General features: G+C 42.3%; 1 protein-coding gene across 1 annotated transcript in view; it reads right to left on the bottom strand.

Annotated features, from left to right (window-relative positions):
• CSMD1 (CUB and Sushi multiple domains 1) overlaps window positions 1-14,753 on the bottom strand; it is a 1,675,023-nt gene that overhangs the window by 84,583 nt on the left and 1,575,687 nt on the right. The window contains exon 50 of the mRNA XM_068971399.1: window positions 10,850-11,035. Within this exon, the coding sequence (XP_068827500.1) occupies window positions 10,850-11,035 (186 nt within the window). The remainder of the gene's footprint in view (window positions 1-10,849; window positions 11,036-14,753) is intronic.

The following is a 14,753-nucleotide window of genomic DNA, read 5'->3' as shown; positions in this document are numbered from 1 at the left end:
GCACAGAAAGGATGCAGTTTTTCCATCTTATGATTGTTGCAGAGACAACACCAAACTCGAGAGAGACTGACTTCATTTTACCATGAGCGGTTCTGATTTATGACCGAGTCGTCCCACCAGTGGTGAACCAGGCAGGCTGACAGTTGTTTTGTTTCAGATATTCAGACAGTGGCAGCGGTGCCACCATGAATAAAGCCCTCCGGCCTCCCCTCTCATGAATTACAGGTCCTGCTCATAAATCTTCTCCGAAATTCTAATCAAGATGCAGGGGTGCAGGCGTCTTCTCTCTGTAACAGACTTTCCCTGTCACAGTCAATGTGCACAAGTGCTTTCTGCTACCAAGTTTAGTTCAAGAACATTTAATTAGGTTTATAAAATTATGATCTGGTGCCACTGGAGTAAAATGATTCAACCAGACTCATAACTACTTGTGGAGACCTCCTGCGGTGGCTCAGCGGTATAGAATCCACCTGCCAAGCAGGAGATGTAGGTTTGATCCCTGGGTGTGGAAGATCCCCTGAAGGAAATGGCAACCCACTCCAGTATTCTTGCCTGAGGAATTCCATGGACAGAGGAGCCCGGCAGGCTACAGTCCATGGGGTCGCAAAGAGTTGGACACGACTGAGCAACTACACGACAACAACATAACTACTTGTGCTCACAACCCAGCAGAGCTTTCAAGGCGCCACTCACAGTCTGTACTTGCTGGCTGGGGACAGGCCGAGCTAGACTTGGTTCTTTTGACTCGGAAGTGGAGACGCATGCTGCTTTGGCTTCGGTAAGTCAGGGGCATGAAGTGGGGATGCCCAGGGTACCACTCTGACTCGAGTGCATTTCATGCCATCTGACTTCAACATGGCCCTGTGAGGAAGCCCTTCCAGAAAGGCTGGGTTGAGAGCCTGGAATTCCTAAGGGCGATCATTCTTTTTAAATGAGTGCTTTAACCTCAGAGCTTAGTCAGATGACTGAGTGATTAGCTATGAGTTATTTAGAATAAGAGCAGGTGGATAGATAGAGTTCTGAAGTGGGCTTCTCAGGCGTTGCTCACAGGTTCACCTGAGTTACTGGCTCTTGAGAGGCACAGACCACGGACGAGCCGGCCTCTCTCCTCCGAGGCTGCTGCCTGAGCCTGGACTCTCAGGACTCAAGTTTTCAGTGACCTGGGATTGCCAGACTTCTGCCCATTCTTGCAGAGTTTCCAAAACCCTCATGAGATCGCACATTTTTTTCCTGCCCTTGGCTTTCTGTCATTTTGTTACTGTGATCAGACTTAACTAAAAAATATATATATGTTAGCAGAACATTTATATCACTAACTAGAACTGTGTCCAATAACCAATACTCTGCAGCCTAAATGCCACCCGTCAAACCTGATTTCAATAAGAAAATATTGAAGTAACCTCTTCCACCTAGTGACCCTAAGTGGCAAATGTTTAGATTTTTTTTTCAATTCCGTAATCCAGGTTCCATTAAAAAAAAAATCCATTTAAAAAATTACATATAGCTAATTGTATAATAACATGAAATGAGTCTAAAGCAACCCTTGGAAAGGATGAAAATTGAATGCTTTTCTTTTTTGCACCTCTCTCTCTCTATTTTTTTTTTTTTTTTTTGGCTGTGATGTACATACAGCCTGCAGGAGATTAGCTCCTGGACCAAGGATTAAACCTGGGGCCCCAGCAGTGAGAGCACTGAGTCTTAACTACTGGACGGCCAGGGAAGTCCCTGAAAGTAGTACCTCTAATCCAAATGTCTGTAAAAAGAACATGTAAGAGGGGTTCCACAGTGACCCAGCCTTTCTGACTTAGGGGTGTTTTCTAAACTAAATTCACTGCAAGTTGCTTCAGGTCATCGAGTCTTCATTGGAACTGATGATACATGGTCTTCAGAGGGGTCTGAAAGAGGGGGCCCCATGCAGCTCCTGTCTGAGAGGAGACCACTGTCCTGCACTGAGCAGTAGGCAGGTGTTTGACAAGAACAAATGAGCGAAAGAGAGCGAGCAAATTAAGTGGCATCAGACCACACTGCAGACGGTCCATTCATTCATTGATTCTAGAAATATTTATAAAGTTACAGACATGAACCAAAGCTACACCTGCCCTTGAGCAGTGTTAACGTGGAGAGGAATAACAAACACAGCCGGCGCTCAGGGGCCATAAAGGACCTGGGTGCCACAAACCCTGTATTTCCCATTCTTTAACCTCTGTGCAAACCTCACTTTCTCATATTTATCAGGGAGCCACAGGGAGCTGTTCATAGTTCACAATTCTAACTAAAATGCAAAAAGCTGGAGGAACCCTTATTCAATCTTTGGAAATGAAATAAAAGAGATGGAAACGTTATACAGAGTAGAACATAAATGGCCCTGAAAATAAAGGACTGAAAACACAACTGAAATGACAGAATCTGAGTCCTTTAAACAGCTTACTTCCCCCAAAGCATCACAATCCTAAAAGACCGTGAAAAGTTTGCGCAACAGTGAGATGCAGGCTTAAGACAGTCTTTCCCCACAATGTGCAGCAGAGAGGTTTGTCACCCACTGGTGGTCCCCAGAAAGCAGCTTCCGCAGACTGGCAGAGTCCTGCCCTGCAAGGAAGAGCCGATGCCCGCCCCACAGAGTGCTGCCTCCAGAGGGTGAGCGGCTGGACCCGGCCCTGCAGTCAGTGAGCCACTCACCACGTCGTGTGGGCCAATGAGGTACTTCCGATGCACCAACACCTTGTCCAGGAGTGGGTGGGTGCCCCCCTCCCCACTTTGCCGTCTGTTTTCTGAGCCCACACCAGGCACATGGACGGGTCTCAGAGCCCCGAGGATGAGGCTGGGCCTTGGGAAGGGGCACTTGCCCCTAGGCCACCCGCCCACCTTGCCTATTGCGATGCAGAGAATGGACTGGTGGGCACAGCTAGCTGGGGAAGGAGAGGGAGGGATGAATTGAGAGGGCAGCGCTGACATGTGGACACCATCGTGTGCGAAGTAGATCGCTGGCGGGAGGCTGCCCTGGAGCACGGGGAGACCAGCGCGGTGCTCTGTGATGGCCTAGAGGCGTGGGAGAGGGGGTTTAAGTGTAATTATGACTGAATGGTGTTGGTGTTTGGCAGAGAGCAACACACCACTGTAAAGCAACTGTCCTCCAATTAAAAAAAATGGCCCTTTGATCTGGGCTGTCATTTCACAGCTGACCGCAGTCTTGGGAGACAGAGCTAAGGGCTCACAGCTTGCACATGGAGGCTTCACCACTCCTCCCCACAGAGCTTTAATACATAATTTTAGAAATCCATTTGTAGCTTGCATGATGAATTTGCTTTCAGATCAGGGGTGGCCTGGCCTTCCTCCCGCAGCTTTCCTAACATTTTAACTGATATCCCTTGTCAAGGCCCAGTGCAGGCAAGAAGGACCCTCTACAGCCACTGCACACACAGGACTCGGTGGTCCAGCACCACGGGGCTGGCAGCCAAGGGCCAAGCCTCAGGCCTGACTCTGGCTGGGGTTCCCTGCAGCCCTGGGTGGGCACTCACGAGCTGCCTGAGGACAGCAATAACAATGGTGACTTGAGTTTGTCACAGGGACTTGAAGATGGAATGCGGGTGAGTGCTCAGCAAGCGCTCAGCACAGAGAGAAAGTCCAAAATGCAGGTGAACGGCTGGTCTCCTGACACTGCAGTTTAGCAATACGATCCACAATTAAATGACGCTCATCCAGTTGTTAAATGATGATAATAACTGGAACTCTACATGAAAACAGAAATAACTAGTAAAGAAACACAAGTATGATAAGGCCATGTTTTGAGGGGCTAAAGGGATAAATATATACCCTCAGCATTGGCTCAGACAATAAAGAATCTGCCTGCAACGCAGGAGACCCATGTTTGATCCCTGGGTCGGGAAGATACCCTCAAGAAGGGAATGGCAATCCACTTCAGTATTCTTGCCTAGAGAATCCCCATAAACAGAGAAGCCTGGAACAATCCACGCGGTCACAAAGTCAGACACGACTGAGCGACTAAGCACAGCACAGCACCACATGCGCACATATATGTGTGTTATGTATGACTATATGTATAAATCCTTTACACATAAGTGAGTGCAGACATATGTACAAATAGATAATTTATGAGGAATCTTTGTTCCTCGACTGGGCTATTTACAGATGATATAAAGCTGTTTCGTGTGACTTTAATTTACTCCTTCTTTCCTTAAACGTATATACCTTGGATTTAATCACTTAAAGTCTTCACGGTGCCCAGGGTGGGGGAGGTACTTAATAAATTATTAATGACAAAATGTCTCTCTGATAACTTTAATTGAAAGAGGAAAAAGTCCCCCACACGCTGGGATTTTGTTTGATGTTGGCAGGTAATCTTAGTGGTTTTGTTTTTCTCCTGAAAGCAGAGGGCGAGGAGCACATTTGCTCAGCACTGTCAGACCAGCAGACCTGGGACACTCATCCCAGCCGCTCTACCTAGTTCATAGCGGCATGGGCATCATTTATGTTGCCAATGGTCCAAATCCAGCTTCAGTAAATAATTAAAATGGAAAGAATGAACCTCAAACGTCTGCCCTGAGATTTGTACAACTGGGGGACGCATGCAAACTGAAACGCAGTTATTTATTATAATCTTCATTCTAGTAAACCCAAGGGCAACATAAACTCAGTTTATTTACCATTTACAGTTACTACTTGTCAAAGCTGAAGTGTTTCTTATCTCTTGAGGTTCCAGTACTGATCTACATATTATTCAGATGCTAAAGAAACTTATACAAACTGTGTCATATCAACATAGGAACTGGCCTTGGGGAAATACACATCTCAGAATTTAATAGTAACCAAACTTTCTGACAAAGAGGAAAAGTTTTATACTTACTCTGCTCAGTTTCTTCAATTTAAGAAATGTGGAAAAAATAAAACTTCCCCTCAAAAAATTAAATAGATTTTCCAGCCTTTGAATGCCAAGGAATTTTAACGAAGTCTAATAAACAAAGGGAAAAATACTTGAAAGTTTGAGACTGTACTTAGAAAATTTAAGGCTGATTTCCCATTTAACTGTAAATATTATATTTATCTTCCTGTCCTACTGAACAAGTACCAGTCAGTGTCAAAAAAGGCTTTAAAATGCAAATTGGCTTTTTCCCATTTAACAATAATTTATCTAAACAAATAACTTTCTTAGGCTGGGGACCTCATGTGTATGTAAGAAACCGTTTTGTTACTTAATTTTTTCATTACAGCTTTAAAGCGGTTGCACATCTAGATGCGCATTTAAAACAAAAATCAAATATATTCATAAATGAAACCACTCTGTGTGCCGTAACATAATGCTTTATGTGAGCACAAAGCAGCTCTCCTAATTGATGTAACATGTGCCTTTGAACTGCCAAAGACCACTCATTCCTGATTTTCACAGGCATAAATATACGCTCACTCCTGATTTTTTAGGCATAAATATACATTGTCTTTGAAATTACTTGGTTACGCTACAATCCTCAAACATAACTTTACTCCATCCTTACCATCAGCTATTCAATACTTTTCAGAATGAATTATATGTTAGATTAAAGTAGCACCTTTTCCTTCTGTTTATGCTCTTTGTTTTTATAACTTATGAGACTTAAAAATCGTGAGATAAATCAATTCCAAGAGGCAGAACCACACGGAGTTTAGGAATAGGGTCTCCTGGAACCGAACCACAACTCGGCTACTTTGTCTGTGGGTTTGGTCAACATAACCACTTCTTCCTGGTTCATTTCTAGATGATGGGATAACTGCCTTCCTCAGTAGAATTAAAAGGGCCAATTTGTGTAAAGCTTTGAGCATCTAGCCTTGATGGGATATCGGAGTCTAAGACTAGCCTTACATGAGCTATCATCCATACAGTGTTCCCCTCAATGCCTAAAAAGGCATCGGTCTCAAACATGAACTGGGGCAGGTTCCCAGGTGGTGGTGATAGTTTAGTCACTAAGTCATGTCCAGCTCTTTGTGACCCATAGACTGTAGCCCACCAGGCTCCTCTGTCCACGGGATTCTCCAGGCAAGAAAACTGGAGTGGGTTGCCATTTCCTTCTCCAGGGGTCTTCCTGACCCAGGGATCGAACCTATGTCACTTCTTGGTCAAGCTTGTTCGGGTTCCTAGGTAGCCTCTCCATAATATTTGCCTTTTGCAGAAGTGAGTGCAAAATATCAAGTTAATGAATTTCATCCTAATTGCCAGGAGAACTCCCAGGAGGATTTAAGCACTGAAGTGTCATGTTGTGATTTGTATGTGCTTAAATGAGGAGCTGGTGGCTGTGTGGAAGGAGACTGCCGGTGGTGACTTGGTGTACGTGGGGCCTGAGCAGGCAGACGAGTGTACTGGGTGGAATGGGAGGAGGTAAGGGGATATGAGGCAGCAAGTGTGGGATGGGAGGAGGATGGCTCAGAGGAGTGAACTGGGGATCCAGACTGTGGTTCTGAGCTCTCTTCTTGCTGTGGGTAGCCAGGAACATCCTAGGACGCCTGATCTCTGGGCGTATTTCACAACTGTGGGAACTCTCATATCTCCTCTCCTTACACTCACCCCTGCTTATCATGAGATCTATTTGATATTTAAACTGTCTCTTTATGGGCCCATGAGATGAAGGGCCTGCGCTCAGGCCACAGCACAATGCACTGGGTCCCCAGGCTCGATCATGGCCCCTGTGCTTCTGGAATGCCCAGAGCTTTGGTGCCAAACCAAACAGTCACCACACAGCTTTACCGGTGGCAGCAGGGGACCCCAACAGGATACTGTGACCACAACAAAATGCTTCCCCAGACGTTTTCATGATGTGACCTATCAAGTGTATGTGGTTGCAAACTGTGAACTTTGGATATTTCAGTAATTTACTTTGCATGAATTTAGCAAGAGGAGAAAATGCTACCTTCTCCAGAGGACTGTTAGTATCACTGTATGATGCAGCATAGACAAGTATGTCGAGTTACCACTCGAAACACGGGTGTGGGTCGTCAGTCATCTCAGCAGACCCAGCTCAGTCATCTCAGCAGACCCAGCTCAGCCCCCACGGGAGCACTGTCTCCTCCATAAAGACTGACCGGGCACTCACGTTACCTCCTCTACGTCCGTCTGTCTATCGTTTCTCCTGTAGAGCTTACATGATTCCTTCTGTCCAAAACCCCATGAAGGCAGACAGGCTGAGGTCCTGGCAGAGCAGAGGTGAGCTAGGGCACCTTCAGGTCTCCTGTTAAGAGTGACTCTCAGACTCCCCATGCCCAGAGGGAGACCTCACCCACTTTCCCCATGGAACTCAGGAAATGCTGTCTGCTTCCCTCTCTTTGAGCCTCTTCTGTCTTTCTCAATCCTCAACCCAAGATTCAAAAAGCTATGTTGTGCTTCTTTTTCTCATAATTCTCACATAGTTAACACTCATGTTGAATATCTAGATGCTTATCTATTTATTGGCAGGAAGAGCAGAGTGAAAAAGATGGCTAAAATCTCAACATTCAGAAAACAAAGATCATAGCATCCGGTCCCATCACTTCATGTGAAATAGATGGTGAAAAAATGAAAACAGTGACTGACTTTATTTTCTTGGGCTCCAAAACCACTGCAGATGGTGACTGCAGCCATGAAATTAAAAGATGCTTGCTCCTTGGAAGAAAAACTTTAACAAACCTAGATAGTGTATTAAAAACTAGAGACATCACTTTGCTGACAAAGGTCCATATATGTCAATGGTTTTTCCATTAGTCGTGTACAGATGTGAGAGCTGAACCATAAAGGAGGCTGAGCACCAAAGAAATGATGCTTTGAACTGTAGTGCTGGAGAAGACTCTTCAGAGTCCTCTGGACTGCAAAAAGATCAAACTACTCAATCCTACAGGAAATCAGTTCTGAATATTCACTGGAAGGATTAATGCTGAAGCTGAAACTCCAATACTTTGGCCACCTGAGGCTAAGAACTGACGCACTGGAAAAGACCCTTATGCGGGGAAAGATTGAAGGCAGGAGAAGGGGACGACAGAGGAATGAGATGGTTGGATGGCATCACCTACTAGATGGACCTGAGTTTGAGCAAACTCTGGAAGATGGTGAAGGACAGGGAAGCGTCGTATGTTGCAGCCCATTGGGTTGCAAAGAGTCGGACACAATTGTGTGACTATAAACAACAATAAACCTCTTGCACTAGAATTCTTGAGATGAAGGTGTAGTTGTGCATTGTTTTACCCAATGAAGAGTTGCCTTAACATAAACATGACTCATACAGATATTAAAAAAAAGAAAAAGTCTGTGTTTATATGGAAAGGCATTCTGGCCTACATATATTCAGGAAGAACCAAACTGGCATTATAGTGACAGACTGACTGTGCATCTTCACTTCTCTATCCTGAGAAAGAACAGGCACCCATGAGAGACACCTTTCAGTTAAGCTAAGGATAAAGCTTCCATGATTAAAATAAATACCACAGAGACTGTGTGTCTGTGACCCCAATGCACTGCATTATCTTCAAGCAAAATGATTTCCCTATCACTTTAAAGAGAACAGAGGTATCCACGTCTATCTGGACATTTTCACTAAAATCAAATATGTACCTAGAGATATTTACAGTCCCAAACAGGATGGATTTTGTAGGAAACTGAATTTTTTTCTATTAAGTCAGTTTCCTAGTAAAACCAGAAACGGGGAGACAGCATGACATAGACACAGATCAACATAACAGAAGAGAGAGCCTGAGACCCTCACATGCACAGAGCTGATTTTTGACAATTGATCAAAAGCCAATACAAATGGAAAAAAAAGATAGTTTTTCAACAAATGGTGCTGGAACAACTGGAGATCTACATGTAAAAATAAATGCTGGCACCCTCTAGAAAAACTCATTTGAAATGGATCAAACCCCCAAATGTAAAGCACACAACTCCTAGAAGATAACAGAGGAGAAAATCTATGTGACCTTGATTTTGGGGACGATTTTTTCAGGCTCAAGATAAAAGGCATGCTCCATGAAAGAAAGAACTGATCAGCTAAACTTGATTAAAATTAAAAACTCTGCAAAAGACACTGTCAAGAGAATGAGAAGACCAGTCATAGACCAGGAGAAAAAATTCGCAAAAGACACATCTGATAAAAGACTTACCCAAAATATACAAAGACCTCTTAAAACACAACAACAAAATGAATGTTCTGATTAAAAATGTGCAAAAGACCTAATTTGAAACTTCACCAAAGAAGGCAGACAGATGGCAAATAAATGTGTAAAAAGATGCTCCACATCATATGTCATCAGGGAGATGCAAATGAGAACAAGGAGGTACCAGCACACACCTACTGGAAATATCAAAACCCAGAGCACTGACAGCATCAGATGCTGGTGAGGGTGTGGAGCAACAGGAAATCTCCTTCATCGCCAGTGGAAATGCAAAACGGTACAGTCACCTTGGAGGACATTTGGTGGTTTCTTACAAAACTGAACAGACTCTTATCATATGATCCAGCATTCATGCTCCCTTACATTTATTCAAAGGAGTTGAAAATTTATGTCCACACAAAGCCTTGCACACAGATGTATATAGCAGCTGTTTTCATAATTGCCAACACTTGTAAGCAACCAAGTCACCCTTTGGTAGTTGAATGGATAAATACACTGTGGTCCATCCAGAGAGTGGACTTTTATTTCACTAAAAAGAAATGAGCCATTGAGTCATGAAAAAACATGGGGGAATCTTAAAGGCATATTACTGAGTGAAAGAAGCCAGTCTGCAAAGGCTACTGAGTGATTCCAAACTCTACGATATTCTGGAAATGGCAAGACTATGGAGATAGTAAAAAGGTCAGTGGTGGCCAGGCATTGAGGGATGAGGATTGTCTTAGTGGTGCCTTCCTAACTCTCTGAAAATGCAATGATTATTTGCAAAAAAGAAAAACATAGGTTAAAATGACAGCAAGGAAAATAAAACATGTGGAAGGAAGTTGATTATTTTTGTAAACATTTATATGTCCACACCTAGAAAGTTCAAATAATTTTAACAAGACCAAAATACTATACATAAAAAAGTCAATAAATTAATTTTATAATTGAAGACTTTGATTTAATATGTTAAGAGCAAAAATACTGTATAAGTAGAGATACTACATGGCTTTCAATTTTTAGAAACTAGGTAGTTGGATTATTCCCAATTTGAAGCTAGTTTAACATAGCTTCAGTGAAAAGCTTGGTATACACTGTGTGTGTGGGCATGTACAGGTGTGTGTGTGTGTGAACTTTTGTTCTCTTTGGCTTTGTGTTATGGAGTTGATTATTGTTTTTTAAGACTACAGTTTAACAATGAATCCAAACTTTTGATCCTTTTAAGAATATCATCATATACTCTTAATAGCTTTCCAGAAAACTCACCCTATTTCACAAATCAGTGATGCATTTATTGAGTATCAGTGTGTTACACAGAGCAGGTGATGTACAAATAGAGCCAGGCACCACCTTGACCCTCAGGGAACTCAGTGAGATAGGAGATGCAGAGCAAACCTGTGTTGAATTATGTTTTAATATTTTGTGTAGAGTGCTTGATGTCTCAATAATTTCCTGACTGAATCTCTCCAAACTGAATACAGCAGCAAGGCCAGGATCCTCTGTGTACATTTCATGGTCTAGGTGCTGATGGGCCCAACGTGATATCATATGACCCACCTTCTCGACTGCAGAGCTTATGTTAATGGTTAGAGCGGCTGATACGGAACAGACTGATATAACATGACCACAAGCCAGAGACAAATGCTCATACGCTGAGGGGAAGGATCTTGCACTGTGGAGGCCAGAGTTCTCACCCATGTATCTGTTCCTCCTTAAATCTGTGAAGCCAGGCAGAGCATTGGACACTTACGTTTGCATGTGGGGGGCTTCCCCCTGTTGCTCCACAATCCATCCTCCTGACACACGGCTGTAGCTTGCTGACTAGCATCCAGCTTGAAGCCCTCATTACAATCATAGGTCACTTTACTGTCCAGTGTGAACTCATTCCCCGTAAATGAACCATTTCCTGGGGACTCTGGGATTCCACAGGACACAGCTGGAGAGAAAAAAGAAAAAAAAAAAAAACCAACAAGTTCAGGGTTATCCTGACAAGATGTGATGAAATTTTGCTCTTTTCTTTTTTTATGTCTCATCTTAAATGTATATAAAAACTGTTAAATATTAGCATTTCTCATGTGTGGCATAAACAGGCACATTTACAAAGTTGTATGGGTCTTAAGAGTTAATGAGAGACAATGAAAAATGGGTCAAAATACAGTGTCTTTAAAATTTATTATTCCAGAAGGTATGTCTGACGGCTCTCAGCTTCATCCCATGGACATTATCAGACAGTCATGGTGAAGAGAACAGTGTAATGTGCTATATTTCATTTAATATGGGAAAGAGAGCATCAATTAATATCTTTACCATCACAAATTTATCACCATACTGACTCTTTGGGTTTGAGATTTCACTGGAATTAGAGTTAGGAATAGCTCACCTCAGGTCTTAACCTCCCACAGCTTAAGTCCCCTCACCCTACTCACCAAAGATTCCTTTTCCTTAAAGCACAGGAAATTTTGTTTAAAGACAAATATTACCTTAGCTAAGAGCATCAATGCATCCATTGTTATAAAAGTATGAGTTTATCAACTATCAGTCAAAAAGCAGGGGCTGCAGAACTAAGGAATTAAGGGAGATACTCAGAACAGAAGGCTCAGTCCTATGGGGAAGGACATACAAGCCAATTTAAAAAAAATAGTTAATTTATTTCAATTGGAGGATAATTACTTCACAATATTGTGATGATTTTTTCTATATATCAACATGTATCAACCATAGGTATACATGTGTGCCCCCCATTCTGAACTCCCCTCCCACCACCCTAGCCTGGAAGATTGGGCAAGAAAATGGTACCAAAGAAGAAGGAATTTTTAACAACTAGTAAGATGAACAGAGAAGTTATTACAAGCACTTCCTTCTTAAATTTACTAGCTCTGACCCAGACTTATTTACCGTGAGATGAAACAAACAAGAACAACTCTGAAGTTAAGTAAATTACAGTAAGGAACCCAGGGTTTTCCCAGGTATTGCTAGTGATAAAGAATCTGCCTGCCAATGCAAGAGAGGCAAGAGATGTCGGTTTGATCCCTTGGTTGGGAAGATCCCATGGAGGAGGAAATGGCAACCCACTCCAGCAGTCTTACCTGGAAAATCACATGGACAGAGGAGCCTGATGGGCTACACTTAATGGGTCCAAAGAGTCGAACACAGCTGAGTGAGTGAGCACAGGGAATCCATACTAATGGAAGGTGATAAGACAGGAATCCCCCCAAATACACACACAACTCATGAGCACTTGTCAAAGGAAATCTTTGCAATCACTAATTTAGGGATCTTCTCTTATTCAATCAACATCGAAGATGTTATGGGTTTTGAAGCATCATGGATTTTAAATTTAGATCATTTAAAATATTTCCCACATAGGTTTCAATGAGAATACACACCTAGTAAGATAAAGCAGGAAGGACTGGTTGAAAAAGTGTATATAAACATATAATTTTATGGGTAAGGAAGAGGGTCAGAAAGAATTATTCACCTGGATTAGCACAGTGACTTTGTTTAAAACCTGGGGCTGGAGAACAGACCTGATTCCCAAGTGAGATCTCCTTCTGCTCTATAGGCACCCAGGTCACCTGTGGCTAAGTCTGAGTTTTTTGGTTGCTGTCTTTGTTTTTCTTTTCTGTATCAAAATCTTTAGTAAATGCAATAGGGAGTTATCAGAAGAATTAAAGAAAAAGTAGTGCTGATAAGAATCAAAGTTCTAGAAAAATTAAAACTCTAAAGTTTCTCTTATGCTTAAATTTATGATCAGCTATTTCAACAATCTGAAAAATATATATATATGTGTATGTGTATGAGTGTATATGTACATATGTGTGTGAGTGTATATATATACATATATGTGAGTGTATATGTATATATGTGCATGAGGGTACATGTACATGTGTGTGTGTGTGTGTGTGTGTGTGTGTGTATGAGTTCAGTTCAGTTCAGTCGCTCAGTCGTGTTTCACTCTGCAATCCCATGGACCGCAGCACCCCAGGCTTCTCTGTCCATCACCAATTCCCAGAGCTTGCTCAAACTCATGTCCATTGAGTCAGTGATGCCATCCAACCATTTCATCCCCTTTCATCCCCTTCTCCTGCCTTTAATATTTCATAGCATCAGGGTAATTTCCAATGATTCAGTTCTTCGCATCAGATGGCCAAAGTATTGGAGTCTCAGCTTCAGCATCAGTCCTCCTAATGAATATTCAGTACTGATCTCCTTTAGGATGGACTGGTTGGATCTCCTTACAGCCCAAGGGACTCTCAAGAGTCTTTTCCAACACCACAGTTCAAATATATCAACTCTTTGGTGCTCAACTTTCTTTATAGTCCAACTCTCACAACCATACAGGACTACGGGAAAAACCATGCCTTTTGCTAGATGGACCTTTGTTGGCAAAGTAATGACTCTGCTTTTCAATATGCTGTCTAGGTTGATCGTAGGTTTTCTTCCAAGGAGCAAGTGCCTTTTAATTGCGTGGCTGCAGTCACCATCTGCAGTGATTTTGGAGCCCCCCAAAATAAAGTCTGTCACTGTTTCCACTGTATCCCCATCTATTTGCCACAAAATGATGGGCCCAGATGCCATGATCTTAGTTTTCTTAATGCTGAATTTTAAACCAACTTTTTCACTCTCCTCTTTCACTTTCATCAAGAGACTCTTTAGTTTCTCTACACTTCTGCCACAAGGGTGGTGTCATCTGTATGTCTGAGGTTATTGATATTCCTCCCAGAAATCTTGATTCCAGCTTGTGCTTCATCCAGCATGGTATTTTGCACAATTTGCATGATTTTTCCTGATTTGGAACCGGTCTGTTGCTCCATGTCCAGTTCTAAGTGTTGCTTCTTGACCTGCATACAGATTTCTCAGGAGGCAGGTCACATGGTCTGGTATTCCCATCTCTTGAAGAATCTTCCAGTTTGTTGTGGTCCACACAGTCAAAGGATTTAGCATAGTCAAATAAAGCAGAAGTAGGTGTTTTTCTGGAACTCTTGCTTTTTCTATGATCCTACAGATGTTGCCAATTTGATCTCTGGTTCCTCTGCCTTTTCTAAATCCAGCTTGAACATCCTGAAGTTCACAGTTCATGTACTGTAGAAGTCTGGCTTGGAGAATTTTGTGCACTACTTTGCTAGTGTGTGAGATGAGTGGAATAGTGTGGTAGTTTGAACATTCTTTGGTATTACTTTTCTTTAGGATTAGAATGAAATCTGATATTTTCCAGTCTTGTGGCCACTGGTGAGTGTTTTAAATTTGCTTGCACATTGAGTGCAATACTTTCACAGCATTATCTTTTAAGATTTGAGCTAACTCAACTGGAATTCCATCACCTCCACTAGTTTTGTTTGTAGTGAGAAGGCCCACTTGACTTCACATTCCAGGATGTCTGGCTCTAGGTGAGTGATTACACCATCGTGATTATCTGGGTTGTGAAGATCTTTTTTGTATAGTTCTGCATATTCTTGCCACCTCTTCTTAATATTTTCTGCTTCTCTCAAGTCCATACAATTTCTGTCCTTTATTGTGCCCATCTTTGCATGAAATGTTCCCTTGGTATCTTTAGTTTTCTTTTTTTCACATTTGATTATTTTGATTTTCTTATTATTTTTTAAATTTATTTATTTATTTATTTTACTTTACAACTTTGTATTGGTTCTGCCACA

This window comes from Capricornis sumatraensis, chromosome 4 (genome assembly GCF_032405125.1).
Source record: "Capricornis sumatraensis isolate serow.1 chromosome 4, serow.2, whole genome shotgun sequence".
Classification (NCBI taxonomy): domain Eukaryota; kingdom Metazoa; phylum Chordata; class Mammalia; order Artiodactyla; family Bovidae; genus Capricornis; species Capricornis sumatraensis.
This window is presented reverse-complemented; position numbering and strand designations above follow the sequence as displayed.